Raw genomic sequence first — 26,530 nt, 5'->3', positions numbered from 1 at the left:
CGGCATTCCTGCTGCCGTGCTCCTTTGAACCCTTCGTTCTCCTTTGTTTTAACTACGATTATTTAAAAAAAAAAAAAAAAAGTGTAATGCCATTCATTCTTTTTTTTTTTTTTTTTAAATCGTTATTAAAGCAATTCAATGCCCTCTTGTCACTTTTGGAGCCTATTATGCACCCTCCCTCCCTGCCCATGGCACTTCTTTATCTATAACTAATCATCACCTGGGTTTATACAATAATGGCAGCATCCTGCTTGCTTCAAGGACTTTGTACCCTGTGGCTAGGCCTAATGAGTCTTGCGGTTCTTGGCCCCGGGGGTTTTGGGGTAGTCATATGGAGGAAGAGCAGCAGTTAAGACTTCATTGTTAGGGAGAGTTTAGGGCTCTTCATCTCAGGGGGCATTTAGGTGACCTACATACATGCAGAGTCCTGGGGGAAATGAGGAGGACTCTGGGGAGAGCCGGTTTGACGTCACCAGGCCTTTATAGGCTTTTCGTGGTTGGAGGATCTGGTAGCCCTTTCCCCTACAAGAAATGCTGCGAGCCAGCTGAGGAAAAGGGAAATTTCTCGTAGGGCTTTTTGCACCTGGGCAGATTAGTAAAGAGCCTCCGGGACTAAGAATACAGCCCTAACCCTTCCCATTGCTTTCGCGTGTGAAAATGAGCACTGGTGGAAGCAGCCTGAACCTATGCTGTGCTCTTTGGGCCCTGGCCTCAGCCCATGCAGTGGATTGCTAGGCATCACAGCCTCAGCTCTGGGCAGTTACCACAGGCCCTTGACGTGAGGTCTCCATAGGGTCTGAGTCTCCCCCAGTCAGACTGAAAGCAGCCTTGCCCTTCCCCCTATGCGAGTCCAGGCTGTTGAGTTTTTTCTAGTGGCAATTTGCAGTTTCCTATGCAAAGCTGATTAGTGCTTTCCATTAGCTGTGAAGGCTTCCACCTTCTGAGCATGCATTGGAGCACTTAAGGCCATGTTTTAAGACTATCTGAGCATTTCAGACCCTGTTTGATAGTCCAAACTAACTTGGGTGTGTTGCAATATCCTAGAGCCTGCCGCCAAAAGGGTGGGGAGGGTTGCTCCATTGCGGCAGATGCTGGACAAGCCTCGTGCATACAGCCTCGTGAATTCTCCCATTCCCCCTGCGGTTAAACTGCTGGGCAGTGCCACTGTATGTGTGCGGTTCTTGCGTGCCGCCCCAGCACTGAAGCATTGGGGCTGCGGACCTGACTGATGGCAGGTGCTTTCCAGCCTGCTACGTTGAAGTGTACGAGCATGCACTTGTGAGACACGAGTACAAGCCGTGCTGGGTTGGTGTGCAGCACTGCCAGGGCTGTGGTATTAGCAGCTGGGAAGCCTTGAAGGGCTGGACCTGATGACCTGTAGGGTCCCTTCCAGGCCCTAACAACTATGAAAGCATGAAAGGGTATTGAGTCAGTTCTGGGGGTGCTAATACCACTGCACCAACAGGAGCCGATGCCAGTTGTCTTTGCTCTTAGCATCCCCAAACTGCTTTTGACTTCTTTTCTAGTAGCAGCTCTGAAATGATTAGATGGCTTGCTAATAAAGTTGGTGTTTGCAAGGGCTGTTGCCATAACTGAGATGTGAGATATAAGGAGTGTGGAGTGATTTTTTTTATTTTTTCCCCCTGCAGATTTAGGAGGTAGAGGGCTACAGCAGCAAGACTCGGTGGGAGATGAGGACGTGGAGAGTGGGCCAAGTCAGAAGTGTCTGGGGAACGGGTGTGAGCGAGGAGCTCTCGGAGCTTTTCTTTAGCCCTACCAGACTTGCGCTGGGGGCCAGACAGCCCTGACGAGATGTCAGGTACAGGCCAGCATTGAGACAGGGCATAAGGAGACGGGAGCGAGCATGCTGCATGCCATCCGGCACTCCTCAGGGGTGGGCTGCCATCCCGTCCCTCCCAGTTCTGCATCCCCATTGGAGGAGCATGTCTCGGGAGCTTGCAAGAAATCGTGGTGCAACAATCAGTCTTTCCCTGTGAGTTATCAGCACCTGCCTTGTGCAGCTGCCAGCAGCTGAGTGCTGTGGTTTTGAGCCAGCTGGCGGGGGGCCCTGGGGCTGGGAGGAGAAGGATGTGTGTTGCAGAAAGGAATTGGGAAACACAAATGGTCATGCAGTGATGGGGAGGCTCATTGGGTGGGCCTGTGTGTGTGTCTCTGGGTTGGGGGGCACCTCTTTCTCTGGTGCCACGTGGAAGGGGCCTCCGTTTCAGCTCTGTGCTGGCAGGGTGAGGTACGGGGCAGGCTCGGCACTTGTCCCTCCACTGTTGTTCCCTGGCCGGGGGCGGCTGGCAGGGGCTGGGTACTGGGGCCAACCCTCTCCTTCTTCTGCCCGGGGGTTTCCGGGGCAGTTCCCAAGCTGGGAAGTCCCTGGCAGGGTGACGGCGTTGCTTGGCAGGCAGGTTTCTGCATGGGGGATGGGAGACAAGGCCCACGCTGGCAGCAGGGCCTTCCCAAACCATCATCCTGAGTGATGTACTGAGAAATGCAGGGCAGGATTAAACCATTGCAGAGGAAATAGGGACCCCGAGTGAGCAGACTCGATTTGCTTATTATGTAGGAACCAGGTGGCATACCCACTGTGCGTCCCTCCTTGCTGCAGTGCATCTACGTGAATTATTTGCTGCATGCGTCGTGCAGTATCTGCATTTAAAGAGTGGGAATTGGCCTTGCAGTTGCGATGGCTGGGGTTATAGCCAGTTAAAGCAGGTCTAAAGCCAGGCAGGCATCCTTCTCCCAAACCATGTCTGAGAAGCAGATGCTCCAGTTGGTACCCGGGCCCTCAACTGGGGGAGCATTGGAGCTGCTGCATTTTGGGTCCTGTCCATAACTCGTTGGTACCCCCCTTCTGCCAATTGATGCATCCTCTGTTAACTACTTCGGACCAAGAGACAGCATCTAAATCTAAACGCTCTTTCTACTTATTTTGTATTGCTTAGTACTGCTTGCTTTCTTCCGGTAGGTAGGGACTTTCTCCAATGCTCTGATGGGTGTAGGCTGCTCCTTCCTAAACTGAGAGTCCAGAACTAAAGGGCTAAACGTGCAGATCCCACTGCCCCTGTAATCCCATTACTTTTAAAGGCTCCTGTGAGCTTTCAGCATCCAGTCAGGGTTATAATAGATCCTTGGATTATTTCTTCTGTTTGCCCGTGAGGTTTTTATTTGAATGATGGCGCGCTGTTTTTGTGAACAAAGCCTACAAAACGAAGGCCCTACATGAGCTCGTTCAGCCGCTTAGGTGCTGCCAGTTCAGCTGGGGAAAAGGATGCTCGGCACTGAAAGATGGGCTTTTGCGTTTGTGAAAAAGCTGTGTTCGCACCAGGCAGGGATGGGTCCGGGTGACCGATGACAAGATCAGCGGGAGAGAGAGTCTGGCTCCGTGAGGCTGGCATTTCAGCTCAGCTTGGTGCGGACTAGGGAGGTATTTCAATGAGGTCCCTAGGATGATGTGAACCTGGCATCCCAGCTGCTTTTTAAGCATGCAAAGGCCCTGTGTTGAGAGACTTGGGCTGGGTGTGGTGTGGTGGCACGCTTGCTTATTTGCTTTCCCAGACAGTGGGGGATTAATCACCTTTTATGAAATGAACACCATTAGTTGTGTTACTAATGACCTCCCCCAGAACCAGCTGCATTTTTGACTGTGGGCTTAGCTCACTTCACCTTTTAGCTCCTTGTGCTGCCAGCACCGCGCTGCTGGCTTGGGGTTTCCAGCCCTTCAGGGGAACATGTCAATTAAAAACAATTCCCGCCCTCTCCTGGTTCATTTCTTTAATAATCGATAAGAAAGCAAGAGGAATTTCATCCCTCTTCTTTCCAGTTATGAAACCTAGATTCGGGCCCGCATGCCATTGCCGGCTCCCATTCAACATGGCCCTCTTGTAGACCGCTGGGTCAGGTCAGCAGTGAAGCTGATATATAGCCCCAGGCGCATTTGTTATGTAGTTTGGTTTTCATGCAAAGCTCCGCGCTCTCGGTTCATTTCTTCTTGTGGTTTGGTCTTTAAGTAGAAGTTAAGACTCTTTTTAATGGGGGGGGGGGAACATGTGACCGGAAAGTTTTGGATTTCACATCTTTAAATCTTTCCAGAGCATGAAGAATGGGATTCTCTCATTCTTGGACCATGACAGGCTGCGGCTGGATCAGGGGAAAGAAACTGAGGTGACAGGGCAAAATGTATAGACCAAATAATTTCAGATTGGTTATTCTGCATACTGCACGCTCCGGTTGTGTTTATTGATAGCATGTGGGAGCAGAGAGGAAATGAATTCAGCCCCTCTCTCTCCTTTTTTATTTTTTTTTTGTTAATGGAAAAATACAGTAGAGCATTTTCAGGGGTGGCTGTAAGTACTGCAGGCCTATCAGCAGCCGGTGACAACTCTCTTGCCTCACTTCGGGAAAGTTCAGCTCGCATCAGGCACTGGAGGCTGATCCCCTGTGAGCTGTCAAGGGCGCTAACGAGTGAGCGTGTGGGAGGAAGCAGGAGTGTCACTCAAATTAATCTTCCATCCGCAGAGGAGGGAGCAGCCTAGGCAGCAGCAACGTGCTCTGGAGGGGAGACGGCAGAAATGGGACAGGCAACAGGGGCAGGGTCAAGCCTCCAGATCCAGGAGCAGGAGGAGGCGTGCACGAAAAGAAGTGACTTCTCTGTAGACTGAGAGGCCAGAACTGGAGTCTTTCTAAGAGAGAGAGAGAGAGTGTATGTGTGTGTGTGTGTGTGTGTGTGTGTGACAAACTGGGTAGCTGCTTTAAAGTCACCTCCATCTCTCCACCTCGTTACACACACACACACACACACACGCACACACACTCCTATTCAACACCGTGTAACAAAATTGAGGAGATAGAGGTGACTTTAAAGCAGCTGTCTTCCCACTGTTACACACACACACATATATATATACACACACACACACACACACACACACACACCTTAGCTGCTATAAGTCATCTCTAAGTTGTGTGTGTAACAAAGTGAGGAGATAGAGGTGACTTTAAAGTAGCTATCTCCTCACTTTTATACACAAACACATACATGCATGCACACACACATACAAACACAGTTACTTTAAAGTCACCTCTGTCTCCCCACTTTGTCTCACCCCCTCCCTTAAAGGGGTCTTCAAGCAGCCAAGTTGTGTGTGTGTGTAACAAAGTGGGGAGATAGAGGTGACTTTAAAGTCGCTATCTCACTTTTATACACACACAGTTAGCGACTTTAAAGTCACCGCTGTCTCCCCCCTTTGTCACACACACAACTTAGAGGTGACCTTCAAGCAGCCAAGTTTGTGTGTAATGTGGGGAGATAGAGGTCACTTTGCAGCAGCTAAGTAGCAGGCGATGATGCCGTAGCTGGAGGGCTACCTGCAGCCATGACTTCACACTCCTGTGAGCCGTGGTTGGGGAGGAGGATTTTGGGACTAAGCGTGACATGGAAGCTCAGTGTGAAGTTGCTGGGTGGCGATGAGGCTGGGACACCAACGGGGAGTTAATGAAAGCCTGGGTTGTGTTCCTGCCTCTGCTTCTGGCTGAGTGCCTGACTTTGGCCATGTCAGCACTTCTCAGAGTCCCTGTCCAGCCTTTGTCTCCTCTCTGCATCGGGGCATGCCTGTGTGGTGTACAGCCTGTAGCATAGCAAGCCGTCCGGCACTGCTGTCATACAGGTGGCATCTGCCGTAGTGTGGCCAAAAAATACCGACTCCGCAAACACAGAGCAGAGCTGGGAGGTGCTGACTGCTGCTTGGAGCTCTGCCACTGACTCACTGGGCAGCCTTGGACAATGCACTTAACCTTGGTCTTTGACTACATGGGATTTGTGCAAAACTGCCTCGCAGACTTGTTGGGAAGGGTTCATTAATATTCTCACAACTTTTTTGGATAAAGTATACTCTGGCTTGTGGTGAGAGCAGTCTGCTTGCCTAACTGATGGACTCCAAGCGAAGCTTTCAGTAAGATTGGAGCTCTTGACTTCCAGAAATCACAAAAGAAGCTTAAAAGTGCACACAGACAGCAAACATCTTTTGCTAATGGGTTTATTCCATCGTTTGGAAACAAATACTGGAGCTGGGTTTTTTTTCTTTTAATTAGCAGATGGAGCAATGCACAATGTTGGAGACCCTTGCGTTGTCTTTTTGCATAATTTTCAGCGGGCTGTTTATTTGGTAGCATAATAATTTGCAGGTTACAAGAGCCAAGGGTTTGATTGCTGGATTGTGTAACGCAGCTGAGTGTACACACAAGCAAGGGCCAGTCCCAAACAGCAAGCGAGGGGATCCAGGACTCAATTTAAAACCTGTAAAAGGGGGGTGTGGGGTGGGAAAGGCTACAATCAAAATGCTCTCCCCTGCCCAAAGCCTGACTTAATGGGTTTTGCCACTCATGTTTTAAAGGATGATCTGGGTTTTGCCTAGGATGCACGGTTGCTCTGGAGTCCTACTGACTAGTGGAGGGGAGCCATGACCTTATGGCTGGAGTAGGGGATTAGGATATTGGAGCGGAGGATGCCTGTTGTAGCATCTGAGTGACCTCAGCGAGCACAATCCAGCTCTAATGTGGGGATGGGAACGGTTCTCTGCTTCATCCAAGCAGCGCCTGGGTTAGCTTATGAGTGTTGTGGGCCGGGCAGATAAAACCAAGCGTTACCACGATGCAGAGAGGCTTGGCTACTAGCCGGCCCGAACTCTGTGCCTCTGCCTCTAGGGTTGATAGCCTTCTGCTCTCAGTTGGCCAACACTATGCCACGGTCAGCCCTGGGATGGAACTGGGTGAGTGTATGTGGAAGATTTGGTGGTGGCACCAAAGCAGGGGGTTTGAGCTCTTGCTGCACGCCTACACCCTTACTGGCATGTATAATCCTCAGCCAAACCAGACTATAGTAGTACACTTGTGTGTACAGATAATATGATGATTGCCTAATAGTAGTACCTACGCCTAATGCATTGCAAATAAGGTTGCAAGAACCTGGAAATGGAAACTAGGAAGTTAGTCCAACCTGTGCCCTCTGGGGTGTTTGCAAACCTCAAGGCTTGCAAGGCGCAGTGTATATAATCTGTGCGTGCCGTCATGGCTATTTGGACAGTCCCAGCAGCTTTTATGAATTCTCTTTAATTTGGTGAAATTGCTGCCTCGAATGAGTCAGCCGTGAACAGACAAGGCCGCTATCGTGCCACCCACCCACAAATCAAACACATGGTTTGCCTTAACACCTGTGTCTGTGGGTTTACTAAGGAGGATGCCTGAGCTGGAAGAAAACCAGTTTGACAGTGTTTATCTTCAGGAAGGTGGAAAGTAAAGGGTGGAAAATCCCCAAAGAAGAGAACAAAGGGAGAGAAGGGGTTAGAGCAGGGGTTTAAAAAGAGGAACAAGAGGGTGGCAGTGGGAGCAGGAGTGGAGGGACTTTTCCTGACATCAGGACCAGCCCAGGTCAGAAGAAGGAAGGGAAAACGGAGACCACGTTCCCGAGGAGAGGCTGCCAGGAGAGGGAACGCACGGTATTGAGATGCTTTTTAAAGAGCACTGCAGAGAGGTGCAGATGCTGAGGCAGGGACTGGCCTGCAGGCGATTTGTCTGGGCCGGTGTCCTTCTTGTGCTGTTTAAAGTAAAGACTCATTGTCTTAGAAGCCCTTTGCAAAGGCAGAGTCTGCCTGCTTCAACTAGCGTGTGTCCTTGGCTAGGTAGCTGAGCTGTGCTGCAAGGCAGGCACGCCGGGAAATCACTCATCAGAGACCTGGATGATTGGGCTGGGGGGTCTGGGTGCTCAAACGAGGATGCTCGCCAGGGGTATATAGCCCAGACACCCAGAGCAAAGAGGCCACTGCTGGACTCTGCACAAATTCAGGTAACCTAAAGCACGTGGGCCTGATCAGAGTTGTGATCTGAACACAGGAGCCTGACGAACGTCCAAAAGAGGGACCAGGTCTCTGCCAGGATCTGGGGATAATGATGCTAAGAGCTCCAACATTGGCCTTGATGGTTACAGGGGAGAAGTGTGAGAGTGGGTGAGGTTTAGGAGGCAATGTAAGGGCTTGTTTGTATGAGATGAGTTTTTAATTAATTTAGAAATATTGCTAATGTGATTTAGGTACAGAAGTGGTGTCGGGAATAGCAACATTATGCGTGTCAAACCCCCCAAACTCTGGATTTTTAGAGGATCCCTTTTCTGTCCCAAACTATAGAATTCATAGACCTGCAGTTCATGCCAACTTCTCATACAGTCTTCGCCGCTTTTAAACTTAAATACCCTGTACGTACTTTGCCTATGTAGCATATACTTTTCTTCAATTCTTGCAGTGTATATTTTTCTTAATTTACCCTTTCCTTGTTTATCTTCAGTGCAGTGCTGGGGTCTAATTTAGATTTTTTAAAAAAAAATTGATTAGCAGTTATGGGTTGGGGCAGCAATTTGTGCAGCATTTAGAGGTAAATTTGATTAGCACTTTTTAAAAACTGCAGCAAATTGCAGTGCTAATCAAGCCACGTAGGTTTTATTTATTTTTTTGAAAAATCATAGCGGTTTTTTTTCTTTTTCCCTGTAACCATAAAGGAAGATTTTTTTTTTTTATGTAGTGACTGATGTTAGGAACCATTATACTTCTGCTGGTTTCATCTACCATTTTTTTTTTTAAATTTCTCACTTGCTCAACAGAAAAATGCCAGCCAAAAGAATACTTGACAGGCCTAAGATTTAAGCGGTTTAGTTTATTGTCCTCTTTTATTGTATACAATTTATTGTGCAAAATGTAGTTTCTTGCATTAACCTACCGGACCGGCCACATTTACTAGAGCCACACAATTTCTGACGTGTGTGTCCCAAGGTCTCTATATGCCTGATTTGTAGAGGTGATGCTGTGATTGATCACTCAACATTGCTGTTTGCAGCAGCGCAGCTCTGTTTAGGATGGATTATTGCCAGGGAAGGTAGAAAAATGAGGAAGGTCTCATTGTATAAAACTTCAGATGCTTGAGTGACCGCACAAGGTTTGAAGCGGGTTAGTCAGCTGCTGGGAGTGAAGTTCCCGGAGCCTAATTAGGAAATATTGGTCATACTCATTTCTCTGAGAGCGCAAATTATTGCATTTACCAACTGCAGTCACTGGAGGAGATTCCTAAAATATGAGATAATCCCTAGGAACTGACCAACTTCTCTACAGTACGTCCAATTCCAGGTCTAGGATCTGTAATTAAATTGCGTACATACTGTTAAAAAAAGCATCTGGCTGTTCTTAGATGGTCCAGTGTGCGGGTGTAGAGACTATAAATGGGAGGGCTGTAGTGACATGTAAAAAGTAGCAGTTTAGAAGACAAGGAAAATATGTAGAGAATCTAAAGACTTAATACCAGCAGGCGAGAAGCATGATATAAGTAACGTCTCATTGCTTGAACTGGCTGCATTTTGTGAGACTTAACCATCAGACCGCCTCATAAGTTTGTGGTCCTTTTAAAAATCACAGAATCATAGAAAATTCGGGTTGGCAGGGAGCTCAGGAGGTCACATCTAGTCCAACACCCTGCTCAAAGTAGGACTAGCCCCAACTACTTCATCCCAGCCAGAGCTTTGTCTGCCTAGGTCTTAAACACCTCTAAGGATGGAAAGTCCACCACCTCTCTGGGTCACCTGTGCCAGTGCTTCACCACCCGCCTCGCAAGAGAGTTTTCCTTAATATTTAACTTAAACTTCCCTTGCTTTAACTTGAGAACATCTAGGATACTGTATATTATCTTATGAGCTGTTGCTTTAACATGTCAGGATATTAAGTACACTCAGCAAAATAAAAATCCTAATATTTGGCATGTGTGTAGATGTCCACAACTTGTTGCATGTCTTCTTCTAAAGCTAGTCTGTAAAACTGCAAATATAGACTCTGTTGGTTGGCTGTTGGTTAATTATTGACCTATGTTTTAGAATACTGATTTTGCAAATGACAGCTGGCCCTATTAATAGTGATAAGGGGATAGTTGATCGTTATAATAATTAGTAATGTTGGCATGATATATAATATCAGCATGTTTATATATAATATAATATTGTATGATACATCATATCAGCATGATTATATACAATATAATATTGCATAATAGACAATATTGGCATATTATATGGAATATAATATTGGCATGATATACAATATTAGCATGATATATAATAATAAACGGGTATACAGAAATATGATTATAGCAACATTATTATAACAATATTACTGCATTGTGCAGTACTTTGAATTCGGCTTCATATCCCATTTCCAAGGCATGAGAAGAAGCAGGATGCTTCTTGCTCTCGAGTTAGCTGTGTAACCAACCCTATCCTTGTTCTTTTTGGCCGGTGCAATGCTAGCTCCCTCTCTTGCTCATCTGAAATGCTGAGAGCACCATGGAAACATTAACGAGTTGGTTTTGCTTCACCACTGCAAGGCAGTTCCCTCATGTGTGTTGCAAGGGAATCGTGACTTCGGTGGGATTAGGACTGCCTGTGGGGGGGTATGAGCTGCAGTTCCTATGGAAAGTTGGAGCTATTGTAGCTCCAGATGTCATTGCATCCTCTTCGTTAGCTGAGACCGAGCAAGGAGATGCATGCATACGAGACCTTCTTTGCAGTATGCACCTACAAGCCCTCTTTGGACTCTCTTCCTCCGCAGAAGAGTGTTCGCTGGAACAGATGCACAGGAGAGGTGTATGCATTTTTACCATGGGGTAAGAAAACAGTACAGGGTTAGCTGTTTATGAAGGTCTAGACCCATGATTCTTAACCAGAGTGCTGCAAGAGTAGCACTGTTTGGCATACAAACACCTGCATGTGATTCACAAGATGAGCCCAGAGGTTTTATAGAGGAGCTCGTAACATCTAAACTATTAGGACCTGTTGTGGTCTCCCCTAGTTCTTTGCAACAGAAGAAATGCTCTGGGTTGGTTGGTTGTTTTTTTCTATAGTCAAAAAAGGGGTCAAAAGCTAAAAGCTGGGATTTCCCCAAGGGTGCCGTGAGTCTAGAGAGGTTGAGAGCAACTGGTCCAGGTCTTTGCACCGCCCAGACAGAATAAAGGAGCTGGAGGCTAGCTGCATTGGGCCGGGTGAAATTCCCTTGGCACGAGGAGCTTGTGTATGGTGTGGGACTAGTGGAGGTGGCCCCTGCGTCACACACTGCCCTTGGTAGCTTCGTGGATGGTTCACTGAAGGGCCCAGGTGGCCCTGGTGTCAGAGTGGCTCCTGAGTTGGTTTGACTGGTGTTGGGCTCAGGACGAACAGACCCTCCCAACCCGTCCTTGGGAACCAGCAGGTCCCGTCCATGCTTTCCTGCAGAGAGGAGCACAACTTGTCCCGTTATGACTTCGGTATGGGTCTTCTGTTGGTGCTCTTCTCGATGCACTCATTATTGTAAGCAGGACTTGGCTCCTTTCTGAAATCTGAGCGTTGCGCTGTGTTTCCTCAGGGCACAGAAGATTTAGCACTTTTGGGCTGGGCAGGAACAGTTCACATGGCTGTTAGTATTGGAGATTGCTCCGAAGCAGTTATCGGTATCCAGAGGTGCCCCAAAGTTGCCGACATTGAGCTGAGAAGCACTTTTTCTCCAGCTCTCTCTGGTCATGATCTGAAATTGGGGTGTTTCATGGATGGGGCTGCCTCCTGACTCCTTTTTTTAGCTGTGCCAATGCCTGCCTTGCTCAGTTCTGCTCACCCATTGCTAAAACAGGGATGCTGCATGTTGCACGTGTGTGTGTAGGTCTGTTTGGGTCCAGTTTTAAGGCTCTGATGTTTTGTATAATACCTACATCAAGACCCACAGACGAGAGACGCTCCATAAATGCCAAATAATATCATAATTCCTCCCTGCGGCTGAGCTTATTGTTTCAACATTGGATTTGGCCAGCTCTGCGCTCGACAATTTCCTTAGTAATTTGTTGCTATTGCTCTGGCGTTTGCCAGCAACCAGTGAAATATCCATCAGAAAAATTCTTGGAGAAAATAGCATTTTTCCTCCAAGCCAGCTTAGTGCACAGTTTCCGTGTGCTCAGGGAGATCTTTATTGGATTCCCATGCCTTATGTGTTAAATTTAATAGACACGGCTGCACTCCTTTTTGCAGGAGAGAAGGAAACGCTAATGAATTCCTTCCCCATGCATGCATACGCCTTCTGCCATGCTGGGCTTGAAAGATGTCTTTTGGTGATGAGGCTTTTAATGCTGGTTTCCTTCTGGTTTTCCTCCCAGTCGTCGCTTTTTTGGTGGCGTTGCATCAGAACAAGCAGCTGATCGGGGAGAAAGGGCTGCTGCCGTGCAAGCTGTACCTGCGCAACATCAAAAGGTACTTCAAAGGGAAGATTAATCTGGACACTGTGAGCTACGCCCCGACAATCCTCTGGTTTCTGGACTGGTCAGACATGGACAGCAACTTAGACTGCCTCGCCGGCCTCGGCATTGGGATATCAGCCTTCGTGTTGGTCACAGGATGCGCCAACATGATCTTCATGGCTGTTCTCTGGCTTCTCTACCTCTCGCTGGTCAACGTGGGACAGATCTGGTAGGTGGAAACGCTTTCTCTTGTCTGGTTTCATTTGTTGCTTCTTACTGTTCGTTGTCCAGGTCAGCTTTTTGTTCCCAAGAGACGCAGTAAGTAATTACGCAGGGATACACCCCAGCAGTTGCAGTGAAGTTTGGCTCAGACATTGTGAAGTCTTGGTAAGTTTGTGTAATGCTGTTCGCTTTAAGAGGTTCCTATTTCTAATGCTGCAAGCTAGAACAAAATTGGGCGGTCGCATAAATTGAGCTTCATGTTATTACTCTTGGTGGGATATGTTCTTCCTTCACAAGAGCTGAGGAACTCCTGTTAACTTCAAGCTTTTCTTTTGAGCAAGATCTTCTTGCCTTGTAAGTTGGCCACACTGAACCATGTCTCATGGACTGATCACAGCATCTGCGCTTTGTGCCTGATGAAAACAGTCTCATTTTCCTAAAACATGATGGACATAAGAAGGCGACAAGTTTCCTTTGCCCGTGCTTTTCAGTAGTATCTCTGATGGGAGGCTTCACTGCCAGATTTAGTGATGCCCCTGTCTTTACCAGGGATGCTGGTTTTCTTTGATTAAAAAAAATCCCCGATTTTTGGATTTAAAAAAGTCACACAAAAAACCACAAGACCCAGCTAAACAAAGCCTTGGCTAGGATGATGTATTTGGGGCTGGTCCTGCTTTGAGCAGGGGATTGGACTGGATGTGACCTCCTGAGCTCCCTTCCAACCCTAACTTTCTATGATTTCCTAACTGCCCTGTCCTTCACTATGCCGTTAAAGCTTTGGGCTAGGGAACCAGACCTGAACTGCCACAGTATTAAGAGGGGAGCTGGATTTTGCTTTTGCTTCTTTAGGGAGGAACAGCCAGCGTTGAGAAGCTTTTCGCCTAGTTTATATGCTCTGTCTGCTTCTGTGTTCAGAGTTGGTGTGGGTCTGCCTACGTCATGGCCTATGTGGGGAGGAGCATTGGAAAGCTTAATTCATGAAGGCCTGCATGGGTGCATCTACACATTCATAAATGTGCTTTTCCTAATGTGCATTAAATGCAGTACCTCTGTTGCGAGGTACTAAATAAATGTGCATTAGGCTGCCCTGCTGCACAGTAATGAAAGCACGCGCTTTTTTAGTGATGCTTTAATGTGCACTGTTTTTACTGCTCATTAGCATATTAGCACAGTTTTTACGTGATGCTTTAGTGCACAGTAAAATAAGCTACTGCCCGTTAAACCGCATGTGCGGATGTGGCCCATGTGAGCAGGGGGGCGGGCAGCTTCTTAATGCTGTTTCACTATGGAAGGTAAGAAGAAACGCATTTAGTTTTATTCTTCCCGGTCGCGTTTGCTCCTCGCGCCCTCTGCTCCCAACCGCTGACACCAGTAATAAGTACGTTAGGAGCAGCGGTGCGACCTCGTCCCAGCAGGTGGGAAATGTGTGACATTCTTGCAGAGTTGCTGAATTCCTGCCAAGAAGCAACCCTGCTCCAGTCTGCCATGTGCACTGCTGCTGGGTTTTTTTCTTCTGAGTCTTTTGGGGGCAGGGGGAGAGGGAAGGGAGTGGGGCAGCTTGGTATGGAACCACAGCCAGTGTCCCGCAGATGGTATCCAAATGTCGCCTCCCAACTGGGTGCAGCGACCAGATAACTCCGGGGTCAGGCACCGGGTCTCTGTGCAACCCCAAAGACAATGAGCAGCCTCACCAGCCTGCAGACCAAGCTTGCTGTTGTCCTTCTCTGGGTGCTGTGGTTTGAAGGCACTAGTCTCTTGATGGTTGAGCTAGGATTTCTTTCCCTCAGTTCCCTCCGGAGCATGCAAGCTCTGCTATCGAACGCAGGTAATTTATGGCATACGGCAGCATTACCAAGCCTGTGCACCGAGCTAATTGGGGAAGGGGTGAGGAGGGGGGTACGGGCATGGCCTCCATTTCATCTTGGCTTAGTTGTGGCATCGGATATATTAAACAGGAAATTGGGTTCGTGTTGCAAAGGGGTTGGAGAATCAAAGCAAGCCCAGTGCTGCGGCTCGTTCAGCCATGGGTGCATTTTTCATTAGCTCCTCTGCAGTGGGTCATTGGGTGGTCAGGGCCATATTATTATTGTGCATACACTGTGACATTCAATTCCATTGAGAACGGGGTGCTGGGTGCTCACGACGCCAAAATAAAAAGAGCACTCGTGGAAGGGGCGCTGGCTGTTTCTCCTCCTTTGCCCCCTATGCCAAAAAACTCTTGCTGTGCAAGCCTCGTACCAGTGCTTGTCGAAAGTGGATGGACTCTGCCATAGACAGCAGTGGGAGCAAGTAAATCTATAAAACTGGAGCTGGCCGGTTGTATTCAAAGTCTCTTTCTTTCTCCAAAAGAGTTCACTTTATAGACGGAAGTTAAATAGGGGGGTGTTATCCTAAGATGTGTGGGCACTATCCTGTTTTCATGTACATGGGATGCACAGCTCGTGTCTTAGGCCCCAGGGTTTCCTACGGTGGCTCGTCACTGTTTCTCTCTGCATGTGCGAGCGAGACTTAGTCATCAGCTATGATGCAAAGGGAGGGATGACGCTGCTCCCACTTCTCTCATTTTAGTCCTCGTGTTACTTGGGCTCCCCCCAAATTCCCTCTCCTTGCTCTTACTGTTGAAAATGTACCCACCTTGGCTGAAGCACAGGGTAGGGGCAGAATAATGCAATGAAGAGGAAGGACTTTTGCAGCAAGCTTGCTCTGTGCCTAAGCTCTTTTTTTTTTTTGTGCCCAACCTTAGTTGGGGTCCAGGTGCCCTGTTGCATCACAGTTGTGGACGCGGGCAGGGTGAGAGCTTTGAAGAGCTGTTGAGCTGCTTGGGGGTAAATCTGAGATGCTTTTATGAGACATCTTCCAGGATTTCTGATGTCACAGGTGGAATTAGGTGTCCATTCACAAATAGAGCAAACTTAGGAGGAAAATTCCGCAATGCATGACTTTGATGCCATCAGTATTGACAACAGGCCTCCCTTAAAGCAGCATAGCACAGACTGCTGTGAGAGGCAGGGTCCTGGACCAGTATTCTGACTTGATATAGCCAATCCAGTGCGACTCTTGATGGGGAAGCTGGTTCAAGGGAGAAAATGGGATGTGGAAGAAAAATGCAGTTTTCCTTTTTTTTAATGCCAAAGAAGAACAATTTATTCCTTTTATGTCTCCCCCCCTTTAATTTTAATTTTAAATGTATCTATTTGTTTTGGGCTGAAGTCTTCAGATACCAGACACTGTTGATGGAGTGATTCTTTCAACTGCTGTCCAGCTGGCTGGATCTCAGGGTAGAAAGGAAGCATCAGTAGAGTAAGTGTCTCCTTTGAAAGACAGGAAGGCATTTGCGAGGTAGGCTAGACCTCCACTTCTCTGAATCCCCGAGGCTGGGGAATAGTGCTCTGGGCAGCTCTGAATGGCGCTAAGATATCACCAAGGAGAAAGAGTTAAAGGGATTTGCTGGAGTTGTTTAAAAAAACAAAATAAAACCCAAAGCTTTATAATAACTGTTTTGTTTGGTACCTAGTAAAGAATAGAGGGAAGGAAACCAGTAATAGGAACAGGAAATGGAGTCCTTCCTTGTCGGGTGGCAATTTCTTTAGGTCGGGGTAATCAAAAGCCACAGGCCTCTGACACCAGGTGAGCAAGGCTTGGGGCTTACAATACCGTCCCTAGAAGATTTTGGTATTGGTAAGATGGAGCAAAAACTCAGCGTTGTACTTAAAAATGGACCCCAGCCTGGCACCACTCTTATCAGCAGGGATCCTGATTTTCTCTGATTTAAAACAAACAAAAAAAAATCATCCCCAATATTTGGATTAAAAAAAGTAACGCAAAATGTACATTTTCCCATGATTACAATGAAACGCCTCTCTCTCTCTTTCTCTCTCTCAACAGAGAGAGATTCATCTATCTTATGACGAATGGCCTGTATTTTGGTCTTATGACGAATGGTCTGTATTTTACATCTAGATGGATATAGATATATCTATTTACTCCAGATATAGATATGTCTCTATCTAGATAGAGAGATAGAGAACTATATATATTAGTGGTGTTTCATTTTAATCACAGAAAAATGTGGTTTTTGGGTTACTTTTTAAATCCCAAAATTGTTTTCTTTTGTTTTTTTTTTTTTAATCAGAGCTAAATAGGATTCCTGCTGATCGGCATAGACCCCTTGTTGATGGTGACGTGGACTCTCCCAGGTGCGAATGGGGAATGATTGCCCTTCAATCGCCAGGCATGTTGGAAATGTTTAACCTGATGGATGCTCTGTGCTGCCTTGGTGTCCAGCACTCCAAATGCCCTGAAATTTTAGTCCCATCTCCCCCCTTCCCGGCCTCTGGCATATTGAATGTCTCTTTTGAACTGTTGAGAATCCAAGACCCTGGGAGTGAAGTGGAGGTTCACTGAAGCGCCCGACCCCCAGGTAGGTTGGAAAGTCCTGCCGTAGTTGCTCGCCATAACCCCGTGTTGCTGTCGCTTTGCAGCACGCCGTTCGTTTTAGTTGCAACACGCACCAGGACGCCTCTCATTCGACAAAAATAAAAGCTGTCAAACTGGCCGAGGAGGCCAGAAGAGGCGGGTGTGCATGGAAACTTCTCATCAGACGTCCCGTTTGGTCGTTGCCATCTCCACAAGTCCCTGCTCTCTGGATTCCACCTGATGACGAATGGTCTGTATTTTGCACGCTGCCGTGTCTCTCCCTCTCTCCTCTGTCCTCAGTATTTGTCTGGCGGAGTGGATTCGCCGCTCAGCGGGATCTAACTCGATGACCCTCGAGGCTTTGAAACTTCTCCCTGCAGCAGACCTCAAGAGGCCTGATCCCTTCCGGCTTGCTTCGCTGCCAGAGGCCACGTCGATATGAGGATGCTGATCAGAATAGTTTCTGCCATCCGAATGAGTGGGGGGGGTTTTCAGTAGTTTCTCTGGAATTGTTCCCTGCATGGATGTTTTAGTCTGGAGTAAATGTCACTTTTTATTCCAGAATAATGAATGCATTTCCAACATAGTCATTATGCTGGAATAAAGTCCCTTTGGCTTCCCTCTCCTCTCTGTCCCTTTATGTTTCCTCGCAGATTCCCTCTGCCTCTTCAAATCTCTTCCTCTAAAGCAACATGGCACAGACTGTTATTAGAGGCAGGATCCTGGGCCAGATTCCTTTTGCCTTTGCAAATATTTTCTGAAAACCTGTCTCCTTCTCCTGGCTCTCGCTTGATTTTTAGGTTCTGAACCTATTGTCTAATGCTGTAAAGCATTCTGGGATATATTTTTTGCAAGGTACGTGCTCCACACGTTAGAGCTGTACCATACAGCCTTCCAGGTTTCCATTCCTTTTTTTTCTGGTCTTTTTTTTTTTCCCCTTTAGATGGCTGAGATTCTGGTAGCCATCAGAAGTTTTTAATAAACTCTGGTAGAGTTACAAGAAGTCAAGGGAGTAGCTTAAACTAGCCAATAATAAATTATTGCAGTGCTAGGTGGTTACAGAATACTTTTCAGTGTGTTCATCCCCGGTGGAAAAAGTTGGTGGGGCTCCTGTGAGTAGACACGTAGGACATCATAAGACCAAGCAACACATCCATCTCCCCCTCCTTTTTTCTAGGAAACTTAGCCACACTTTACTACTGTGCAGCCCCCTGAGATGCTTTGTTGAGTAAACGCCATCTGAATTGTGCTTCAATGCATGATGGTACCACTTCCCCCAGGTGGACTCCAAGTACATGCAGAGACTGGGACACTTACCCAAGCTCTAGGCAAGGAGGATGCGACTCTTCCACCCTGGCCTCCGACTCCCAACCTTGAGATATCGTTAGCTGACTGAGTATATTATTAGCAGCTTGTTGCAAGGATAATGCAGGTCAAAAAAGCATGCGTCTGGAGGGTGCAATTTTAACTGCAGTTAAGTAACTCCCCCAAAAGAAGAAGAAAGGGGTTTGTGATTTTTTTTTTTAATGTCTCATTAAAACTCACTTGACCTTTAATCACCATCTTGTGTTTTATGGCTGATGGACTGTTGAAGAGGCTCAGGCTGAACTCTCTTGAATGCTGGGAGGCTAAAAAGATGAACAGGGGGCTATTTTATCCATAATGGGGAAAGCTTCAGTCATCCATATGTGGAGCTCTCAGCTTTCTTCCATGCATTTTACTTCTCTTTGTGTCACCTCGGTCCTTCAGGGGACATCACATATCCTCCCACCTCGTGAAAGATTGTTGCTCGCCGTGTTTGACGGTGCAGGATCAAGGGACTAGGCCTTGAGCATTTGAGTAAAATGAAGACCTCCCCATTCAGAGTTGCATTTTCTAGTCTCTTGTGTAGTATTTTAATATAGGCATCATTGATGTAGTTTTGGTCTCTGATTTCTCAGTGAAAATATTGCGTGGTCCCCAGTCAAGGGCCTTACCAAAGACTAATATGTTAACACTGTTTGCCTGAAAGAAAATACCAAGCTAGACATGATTGGTTTTTTAAAATGCTATGTTGATTGGCGCTAATTCTGCAACCATCCAGTCATGCATTACTAATCAAGTCCCATATCAGGTGTTACTTTATTTGGTCTGGATCTGTGTCAGGCTGAAAGGCCTTTCATTATCCCAGTCGTCTCCTTTGCACCTCGCTGTTGAGAAATGTATCCACAATAATGCAAAGTGAGGACCATCAGAGCTCCTAAATTGCTTGAACCATCTGAGGTCCTGTGATCCCACCATCGGTGGAGAGATGTCTACAAGTGCTGGTAAATAGAAACGTGGGATATTTTCCCTTTAAACAGAACTTCTGAGGGGTCCAAACTGTTTTAGTTTAAAGGAACAGTTTACTTTACATAAGAATATGTTTAGAGATTGATTGCACTGCATTTTCTTTGACTATCTTGAGGGCATAATTGCTGTGGAGGGCCTGTGCTAATGTTACCTTTCCATGTTTATCTGCTAGAGGGCAGGACATCTGAGGGGTTTTTATTAAGCAGGCATGAAAAATGTGTCAAGTAGGGCCCACTAATTAATATAGGAGCTTCGTTTGTTTGCCTTGGAGCTTATTCTGAATAAAAGAGAAATGTAAGTGTATTGAACAAGACAGTGTTTAAACAGAGATGAATCAAAATAAGACTTTAGCATTGTACATGGCTATGAAGAAGGATGATTAAATTATTTTATCTTCCTCCTTTCATCAAGCTGGAGAAACAAGACTCTGCTTTTTGCACTAAAGTATGACATCACACAGATGTGGGAGACGTCCCAGTCTGGGGAAAAGGAAGTTCCCAGTTCCACTTCTGGTCATCGATGGTCTTCGGTCCTGGGGCCTTTGGCCGCGTGCTGACACCCAGGCTCACCTTCTTCGAATTCATCTGGGTTTCACCTGCAGGCCCTGAGACGGGGAGAAAGAGAAATGATTAACCCTGTGTATGCCTTTTTGTGTAGCGCATGCACTTAGATTTGCAGATGAGTATAAGAGCAAAAAGCTCTTTTGACAACACTGTTATATTTCTGAATATATGAACTTTGGTAGAAAGCCTTTGTTTTATTTATTTATTTTATTTTAAATGACCGTTATTATAACTTGCCTTCATTTTTCCAGCTCTCAAAAGTATCCCAACCACTGCAACAACATCTTAGAATATCTTCTGCTTTTATCTCCCTTTGCCTTGGCAGTAAACCTTAGGAATTTCTTTGTTATTATGGATCGCTGCATCGCATCTCTCCCCCCGGCCCCCTCCCCTCCAAAAAAAAAAAAAAAAAAAGAGAGAGAAAGAGATTATCTCTAGAAACTTAAACCAAAAGTTAAAGGATCTCAGGGGGTCATCCTTCCTGTAGAGGAAGCTGCTTTTGGCACTTCCTACTTGCCCAGAAGAGAGACGAGCGTATCAGTTTCAAAGAATCCTCCAAGCCGACGTGAGCGGTTGATATGACAGATTAATGAAAACAAAGATTAATGCCATGTGACACAGTCGCCTCGCAATACAATTGGGATCTAATGATACTAATGAAGAACATATTTTTGTTTGAGGGATTAACATGTAATGATGGTTGATGTCAGGAGTGAATCATCGCAGGCTCTCCCCCACTGCACCCTCCCCACACTAAGATCCTCTCTCTGCATCCCTTGTCAGTTTGAGTTTAAGAAACAGTCCTTTAAATAGGATGGTTTCGTACTATACGTCTGTGCTGTACCCCGCCAAATGGAGCTCCACTCCTGATTGATGCTAGTGCATTATGAATAATAATAATAATAAAACATGGTCTTTCCAATGACTGGTTTTCATTAGTCTCCTAGACATGTGAGTGCTGGGAATATCCAAGTGGGATGAGTGATTTTGCTTCTCATTTGAGGCTGTCAGTAGCCATTGATAGGAGAACAACCCCCCCTCCCAGCTGTTCATAAGTCCTCTAGGCTGGGATTTTCAAAGGGGTCTGAGGAAGGATTGAAGGGCAAAATGGCCCTGGAAGTCCTTGGGACTTGAACACCAAACTCCTTAAGGCTCCTGTACAAATCCTTGCCTTATGCTTGAAGGAAACTCTTATGAAAGGTCTTTCTACTGGCCTCAAACCATTGTACTTTCATAGACTGAGTGAGTGATGTTGCAGCAAAGTCCCTCTGTTTTTGTAGGGGACTGGGGTTGCTTTGTGGAGACCATGTGCAGTGGAGGACCCCAAGCGCATGTGCCTGTGGACCCTTTTGGACTAAATAATATCTATTATATGGTTATCCGCAGTTGCGGGGTCTGAGCCTTGGTGACCCACATGGCGACCTTCCAGTCCTGCTCTTCCAGTTCAGATGGAGCCAGCGTGGTAGCAGTTGATCAAGCAGATCTGCTGTATGAGCTCATGGCTCCAGGAACCGCAGAGCATTTTGTTCAGGTGTCTGGGTGCATTGTAAGCTGTTTTTAGTCTTTGGTGAGATTTCAAGGTCTAGTTATCAGCTGATTTAAAGGTGCTCCAGATGCTCTATGGATGTTCCGGGTGCTGACGTTGCGGCTGTGTTTCACAGCATTGCAAGGCAACAACGTTTTATTGAGTTGCATGTATCCTACTCCTACTTCTGATCTAAATGGAAGAGCTGTCAGGTGTAAGTTATTAGGAAAACACTTGAAAGTCAGCAAGGTGCTTCTTAGGTTTGCATTGAGCCTGGGAAAAGCATCTAATAAAATGCACTGGTTGCAATGGCAGTGCTAGTGAAAATGATTTTGGGGTTTTCTTTCTAGCCCTTTCTTGCATTGAATCCCATGAACAGTACAAGGAAAACATCACCAGCAATTCAGAGTTGTGAGGGAATATTATGTAGGTGGGGAATTATTTTTATGGTGTGTACTCTAGCAGCATCCATCATAGATTCATAGAAATGAGGGTTGAAGGGAGCTCAGCAGGTCACATCTAGTCCAACCCCTTGCTCCAAGCAGGACCAGCCCCAACTGCATCATCCCAGACAAGGCTTTGTCTAGTTGGGTCCAAGGATGAAGAGTCCACAACCTCTCTGGGTAGCTTATTCCAGTATTTTAATACTCTCCTAGTCAGAGCGTTTTTCCTAATGTCCAACTTAAACCTCTCTTGCTGCAGCTTGAGCCCATTGCTCGTTCTGTCATCTGCCGCCACTGAGACCAGCCCAGCTCCATCTTCTTTGCACCCCCCTGCAAGGAGTTGAAGGCAGCTATTAAATCCCACCCTCAGTATCCCCAGGAATATTTGGGGAAATGGAAGTTCTCTCTGAGAGTAGAGAGACCATAATTAAATAGTGTTGTCTTCTGGGATTTGGATCAGGTGTATAGGGGGTATGGAAATGCACTTCGCTTCCAGACTAAGGAATGCTTTCACGCTCGTGTTATGGAAGAAACCAATAGATTCTCATTGGAACTACTCCAAAAACCATAGGATTTAATAGAAACTGATAAAACGTATTTAATTAGGAAATTATAATCTATCTATAGAATAGTTATGGGAGTGAGGAATCGTTAGGAAGTTTTATTGAGCCCTGGATGATTTTTTTTTTTTTTTTAATAAAGGCTGGCCATTCAAGACAAAACAGGGCAAAAGTAAAAATAAAAGACATGAAAAATAAGCTGTTGGAAATCATCTGCTAAACAAGGTGTTAACAAGTGCTGTATGAAACATTCCTCTTACTCTTATCTACATGAAACCCAAACTCATGCAGACAGGAGTAAGGGGGAAAAGTTCCTCTGCCCCAGCTTTGTGTGTATGTGTGTCCATGCATGCACCACAATACCCAAACTGACCTTTTGTCCAGGCTCTCAACTTATTTAAATAGGCATTGGTGAGTTTTTGGGGTTTGTTTCTTTCCATTGGGCATTGGTTTCCCCTTGCTGTGCATGTGCTGTTGTTTGGACTTGCTGCCTCTTTTCTGTAAATTGGGGAATTTCCTCCAAGATTGGGCAACCTTGTCTGGCCCCTGCTTAGAGTCGGCAGAAAAGCCTCTGTGAACTTCAGCGGGACTCGGATGCTGCTCAGAGCGGGGAAAAGTTTGCGATGCTGTCCTCGGTCTCCCCTGCTCCTCACGTTTTGTGCTTTTGATTCCCAGCCTGATTTTAAGGAACAGCTTTGAGCAGGACTCTATTGGCTTCCATTTCTGCAGTCGGCTTTGGCACTAAATGATTTAACCAAAGCAAACTTCATTTGAATTTGGCTACTTCTGCAGCTGCCTCAGCCAGGGCTCATAATACTTTTAGCTTCGGAAATGAGCACAGACAGAAGACTTGGCTTATGCCGGTATCCAGTTAGGTAATTCAATTTTGCCTGATTTTTTTTTTTAAACTAGCCCCTCCAGCCTGCCTTGTCAAGAGAAAACAAAATGGCGCATTGTCCTTTTAATTGACTGCTCGTTACACCAAGTGGACAGCTCAGTCAAAATGTCTGGTTGCTCAGCAGTATTATGTAATCTTTAATAAGTGCGTTAGGGATCTTTCCAATAGCCGGTGCTGCTTCACAAGAGGCTTCATGGAGCTCCTTATCCCCCAGTCCATTCCGAGTCTCCCTTGCTGGTACGGTTTCCAACACCTTGAGCAAAACGAGGAGCGAACCTAATTTCCAAGCTCGCTTTATTTTTCTAGTAGCTCCTCATTCCCTCCGTTCGAGCGTGGATGTTGTATTTGCAGAGCGCCGCGTCCCGGTTTGCAAGAGATCTGTGACCACAATAAAGTGAATCCAGAAACCAGACAAGTGGTTTCACTTACTACCATTTTAGCTGATTTCCTTCCCACCCCCCCCACCTCCTTGTCCCTCCACGACCACTGTGGAATACTAAAAGCTTGGCAACAACTCGAACCAGCTGTCAAAAATGTTATTTACCCCCACACGTCTAATTTAATGATGCATCCTAAATTCAGGGTGAACTGGAGCGGTTCCACCGCAGCAGTCAGGCGCGCTGTCCGCTTTGGTGACTTTCCGGCACGGTGCTTGCTTCTCATGGCGTTCTTGTTTCCTCTCAGTTCCCAGAGGCCTTGTGGAGGGATTGGGGCCCTGTTGTGCTATGCATTGTATCATGTACCGTGGAGTTTGCAATCTAAATTTGACAAGATGTGGCAGGTGAATTCAATGAGCGAATAGGAAGCTTATCCTGTTCATTAGGTTTCGGCCTCTTGGTCCATTACGATGGGTATGTTGACCCGTTTGCTAAGGTGGCTAGCAGAGCCAGAATTGCTTTACCTCTTGGGGGATCTTCCAGTGGTATATTCCTTTCCAGTGGCTGGCAGCTCAGCCAAGTATTGTATTCAGGTAAGTAGACCTAGGATTTGCACCCATCCTTGAATTTGTTCCCACAACCAGTTCAAGCAACAGTCCTCCAGTGGTTAAACATCGTGCTCCCATTCATAGCAGCATGAACAGTCCACGGATGGAGTGGCTACGTCTTCTGCATTGATAACAGTTAGGTAGGCAGGTGATCATCAGCACATGAAGTTGAGTGGATTTGCTACGCAGTCTTTGTGCCAGCTTAGGTGAACGTGTCTCCATATCTTTGCGCTTGGGGCAGAGCTGGGGGGTAATCAGAGGGTAATATACTTCGATTTCATTTACCGTATTTCCATCCTGAAGCCATTATAAAGGGTCAGAGATCTTCCACGCAGTGAAGAAGAGGAAAATGCTGAAATACCCTTTCTTTGCCTAACACGGCCCACACATCTGGCCCATTCTAGGGAGAAACAGAGCATTCGGAAGAGGGATGGAAGATGACATCCAAAGATTGTTGTAAAATTTTTTTAGGCAAAGGAAGTTTCTAGCGCTCTGCAATAAGAGGAATTGTTGTCCTTTTTCCTCAAAGGACATGTAGCATACTCTCTAAGTTAGAAAAGTAATTGAAGTATCTCATTTGGAAACCCTCTCATCTGGAGGGAAATTTGAGGCTAAGGCACACACTTCAACTGGCCCTGGCCGAGAGGGCTGATGCAGCTTGGGAAGAGAAGATAGGCTGAAATCCCCATTGCAATGAATATCTGGACCTTTACTTTCAAAGAGGGATTTTTCACGTAAATACAGATACATCTATTGGGTAGCAAGAGATGTGAAGTTTAGTGCTACTTATTGATGTCCATTTGGTTTAACGTTGCACAAGGCGTTTTATAGATCTATTGGAAGAGATGCTCCTGTCCCAGATAATTTATCTTGACAACGGGCAAGTAGGTGATTGAAGAATGTGTTCATGTGTATATGTCCCTTTGCCTAATTTATATTACTGATGCTTGCCTATTAAGAACGTAGTATTTGAAACAAATTAATAAACCACCGAAAATCCCATCAGCAGCCAGTTAGTGATTGCATGCACAGTTGCCAAATAAATTTTGCAATTAAAGAAATTCTTTTTTGCAAATATCTTGTTGGCCTAATAAAAGAGATCACCTCTACCATAAGCCCTGGTTGCAAAAGAAATAGTTTTTAATCGCAGAGCAGAAGAAAAGTTTCAACCCGAGGTTGGGGTATCAAGAGCGTTGTAAAACGATCATCTGCCAGCTGATGGCAGCGGGAACGGTATGGATGCAGCGTTAGCAGTAACAGTTCACAGCATAGGGAGAAAAAGAAACATGCCTTTTAATTCATGTTTTGGCCAGTCAAGATAAGGGTTTCAGTTGACCAGATCAACATGGTAAACCTTCACTTGACTGGTTTGTTACAAGTTAGAATGGGCCGTCTCCATGCAAAGCTTTTAACTTCCAAATTTTAGCCTGAATAGTCTTTGTTCCCCATAGAGGTTGCTCCTTCACTAAGCATTCATTGCTTTGAAAGGTCAGTCTGATTTTTGTATGACATCCTAGATCTGATAATGGCAAGGCCAAGGTGCCTGTCTTGGAAGTAAAGGACACGGCAGTTCACTGGCCTCTGACAGCTTCATGGGGATGAAGGGTGAAATGGCACATTCATTTTCATGAGATTTGTGTTTTACTTTTGAAACAAATTTTAATTGGAAACATTTGCTGCTTTTTGCTTTTGCTTGCCATTAATATTTCAGCACTTGGACTTTGCTATGGCATGCATATTTTTATTTTCCTCGAATATTTGATTAGTGACAATAACGATCGTCTGTTTAGGTGTAGAGGTCATGATGTACAAGCCCACATTCAGAAATGAGCCTCACTGTTGGCTGGTTTGATAGCTCATCCAGTCTGGCAACAGAAAGGATGTTAGTGGTTTATGTAATCGCATGCCACGAACCAAAACTACGGTATTTTCTGGTATATTACATGCATCTTTCCCCCCCACCAAAATCAGCCCCCACACAAGTCTATTAAGCAAGGAGGCTGATTTTCTGACTGGGATGGCAGCACCCTGCTGTGATTCCTGCTCTATGGTGCAGCAGCTGTTGCTTTACTATTCAGGCAGCTGAGTCAGTTGACTTAACACCTCTGGAGTGATGAACAATGAGCTGTTAACAGTTGTCTCTCCTGTATAATGATCCTGATATTCCATCAATCAAGGTAAGCTTTTTTTTTGGACAGGCTAGCTGCTTGTGGTTTCTCTTTTCCTATTTCACAGCCTTGGAGAATCTTTAGGTCTCTTATGTATCATAGATCCACCCATACAGGTGAGTCTTTAG

General features: G+C 46.1%; 1 protein-coding gene across 1 annotated transcript in view; it reads left to right on the top strand.

Annotated features, from left to right (window-relative positions):
* Positions 1 to 26,530, top strand: part of LMF1 (lipase maturation factor 1) — a 293,630-nt gene that overhangs the window by 2,040 nt on the left and 265,060 nt on the right. Inside the window, exon 4 of the mRNA XM_019542136.1 lies at positions 12,211 to 12,520. Coding sequence (XP_019397681.1) covers positions 12,211 to 12,520 — 310 coding nt within the window. The remainder of the gene's footprint in view (positions 1 to 12,210; positions 12,521 to 26,530) is intronic.

This window comes from Crocodylus porosus, unplaced genomic scaffold, assembly GCF_001723895.1.
Source record: "Crocodylus porosus isolate Cpor-Errol unplaced genomic scaffold, CroPor_comp1, whole genome shotgun sequence".
NCBI lineage: Eukaryota > Metazoa > Chordata > Crocodylia > Crocodylidae > Crocodylus > Crocodylus porosus.
Note: the sequence above shows the minus strand (reverse complement) of the source record. Positions and strands in the feature narration are given on the sequence as shown.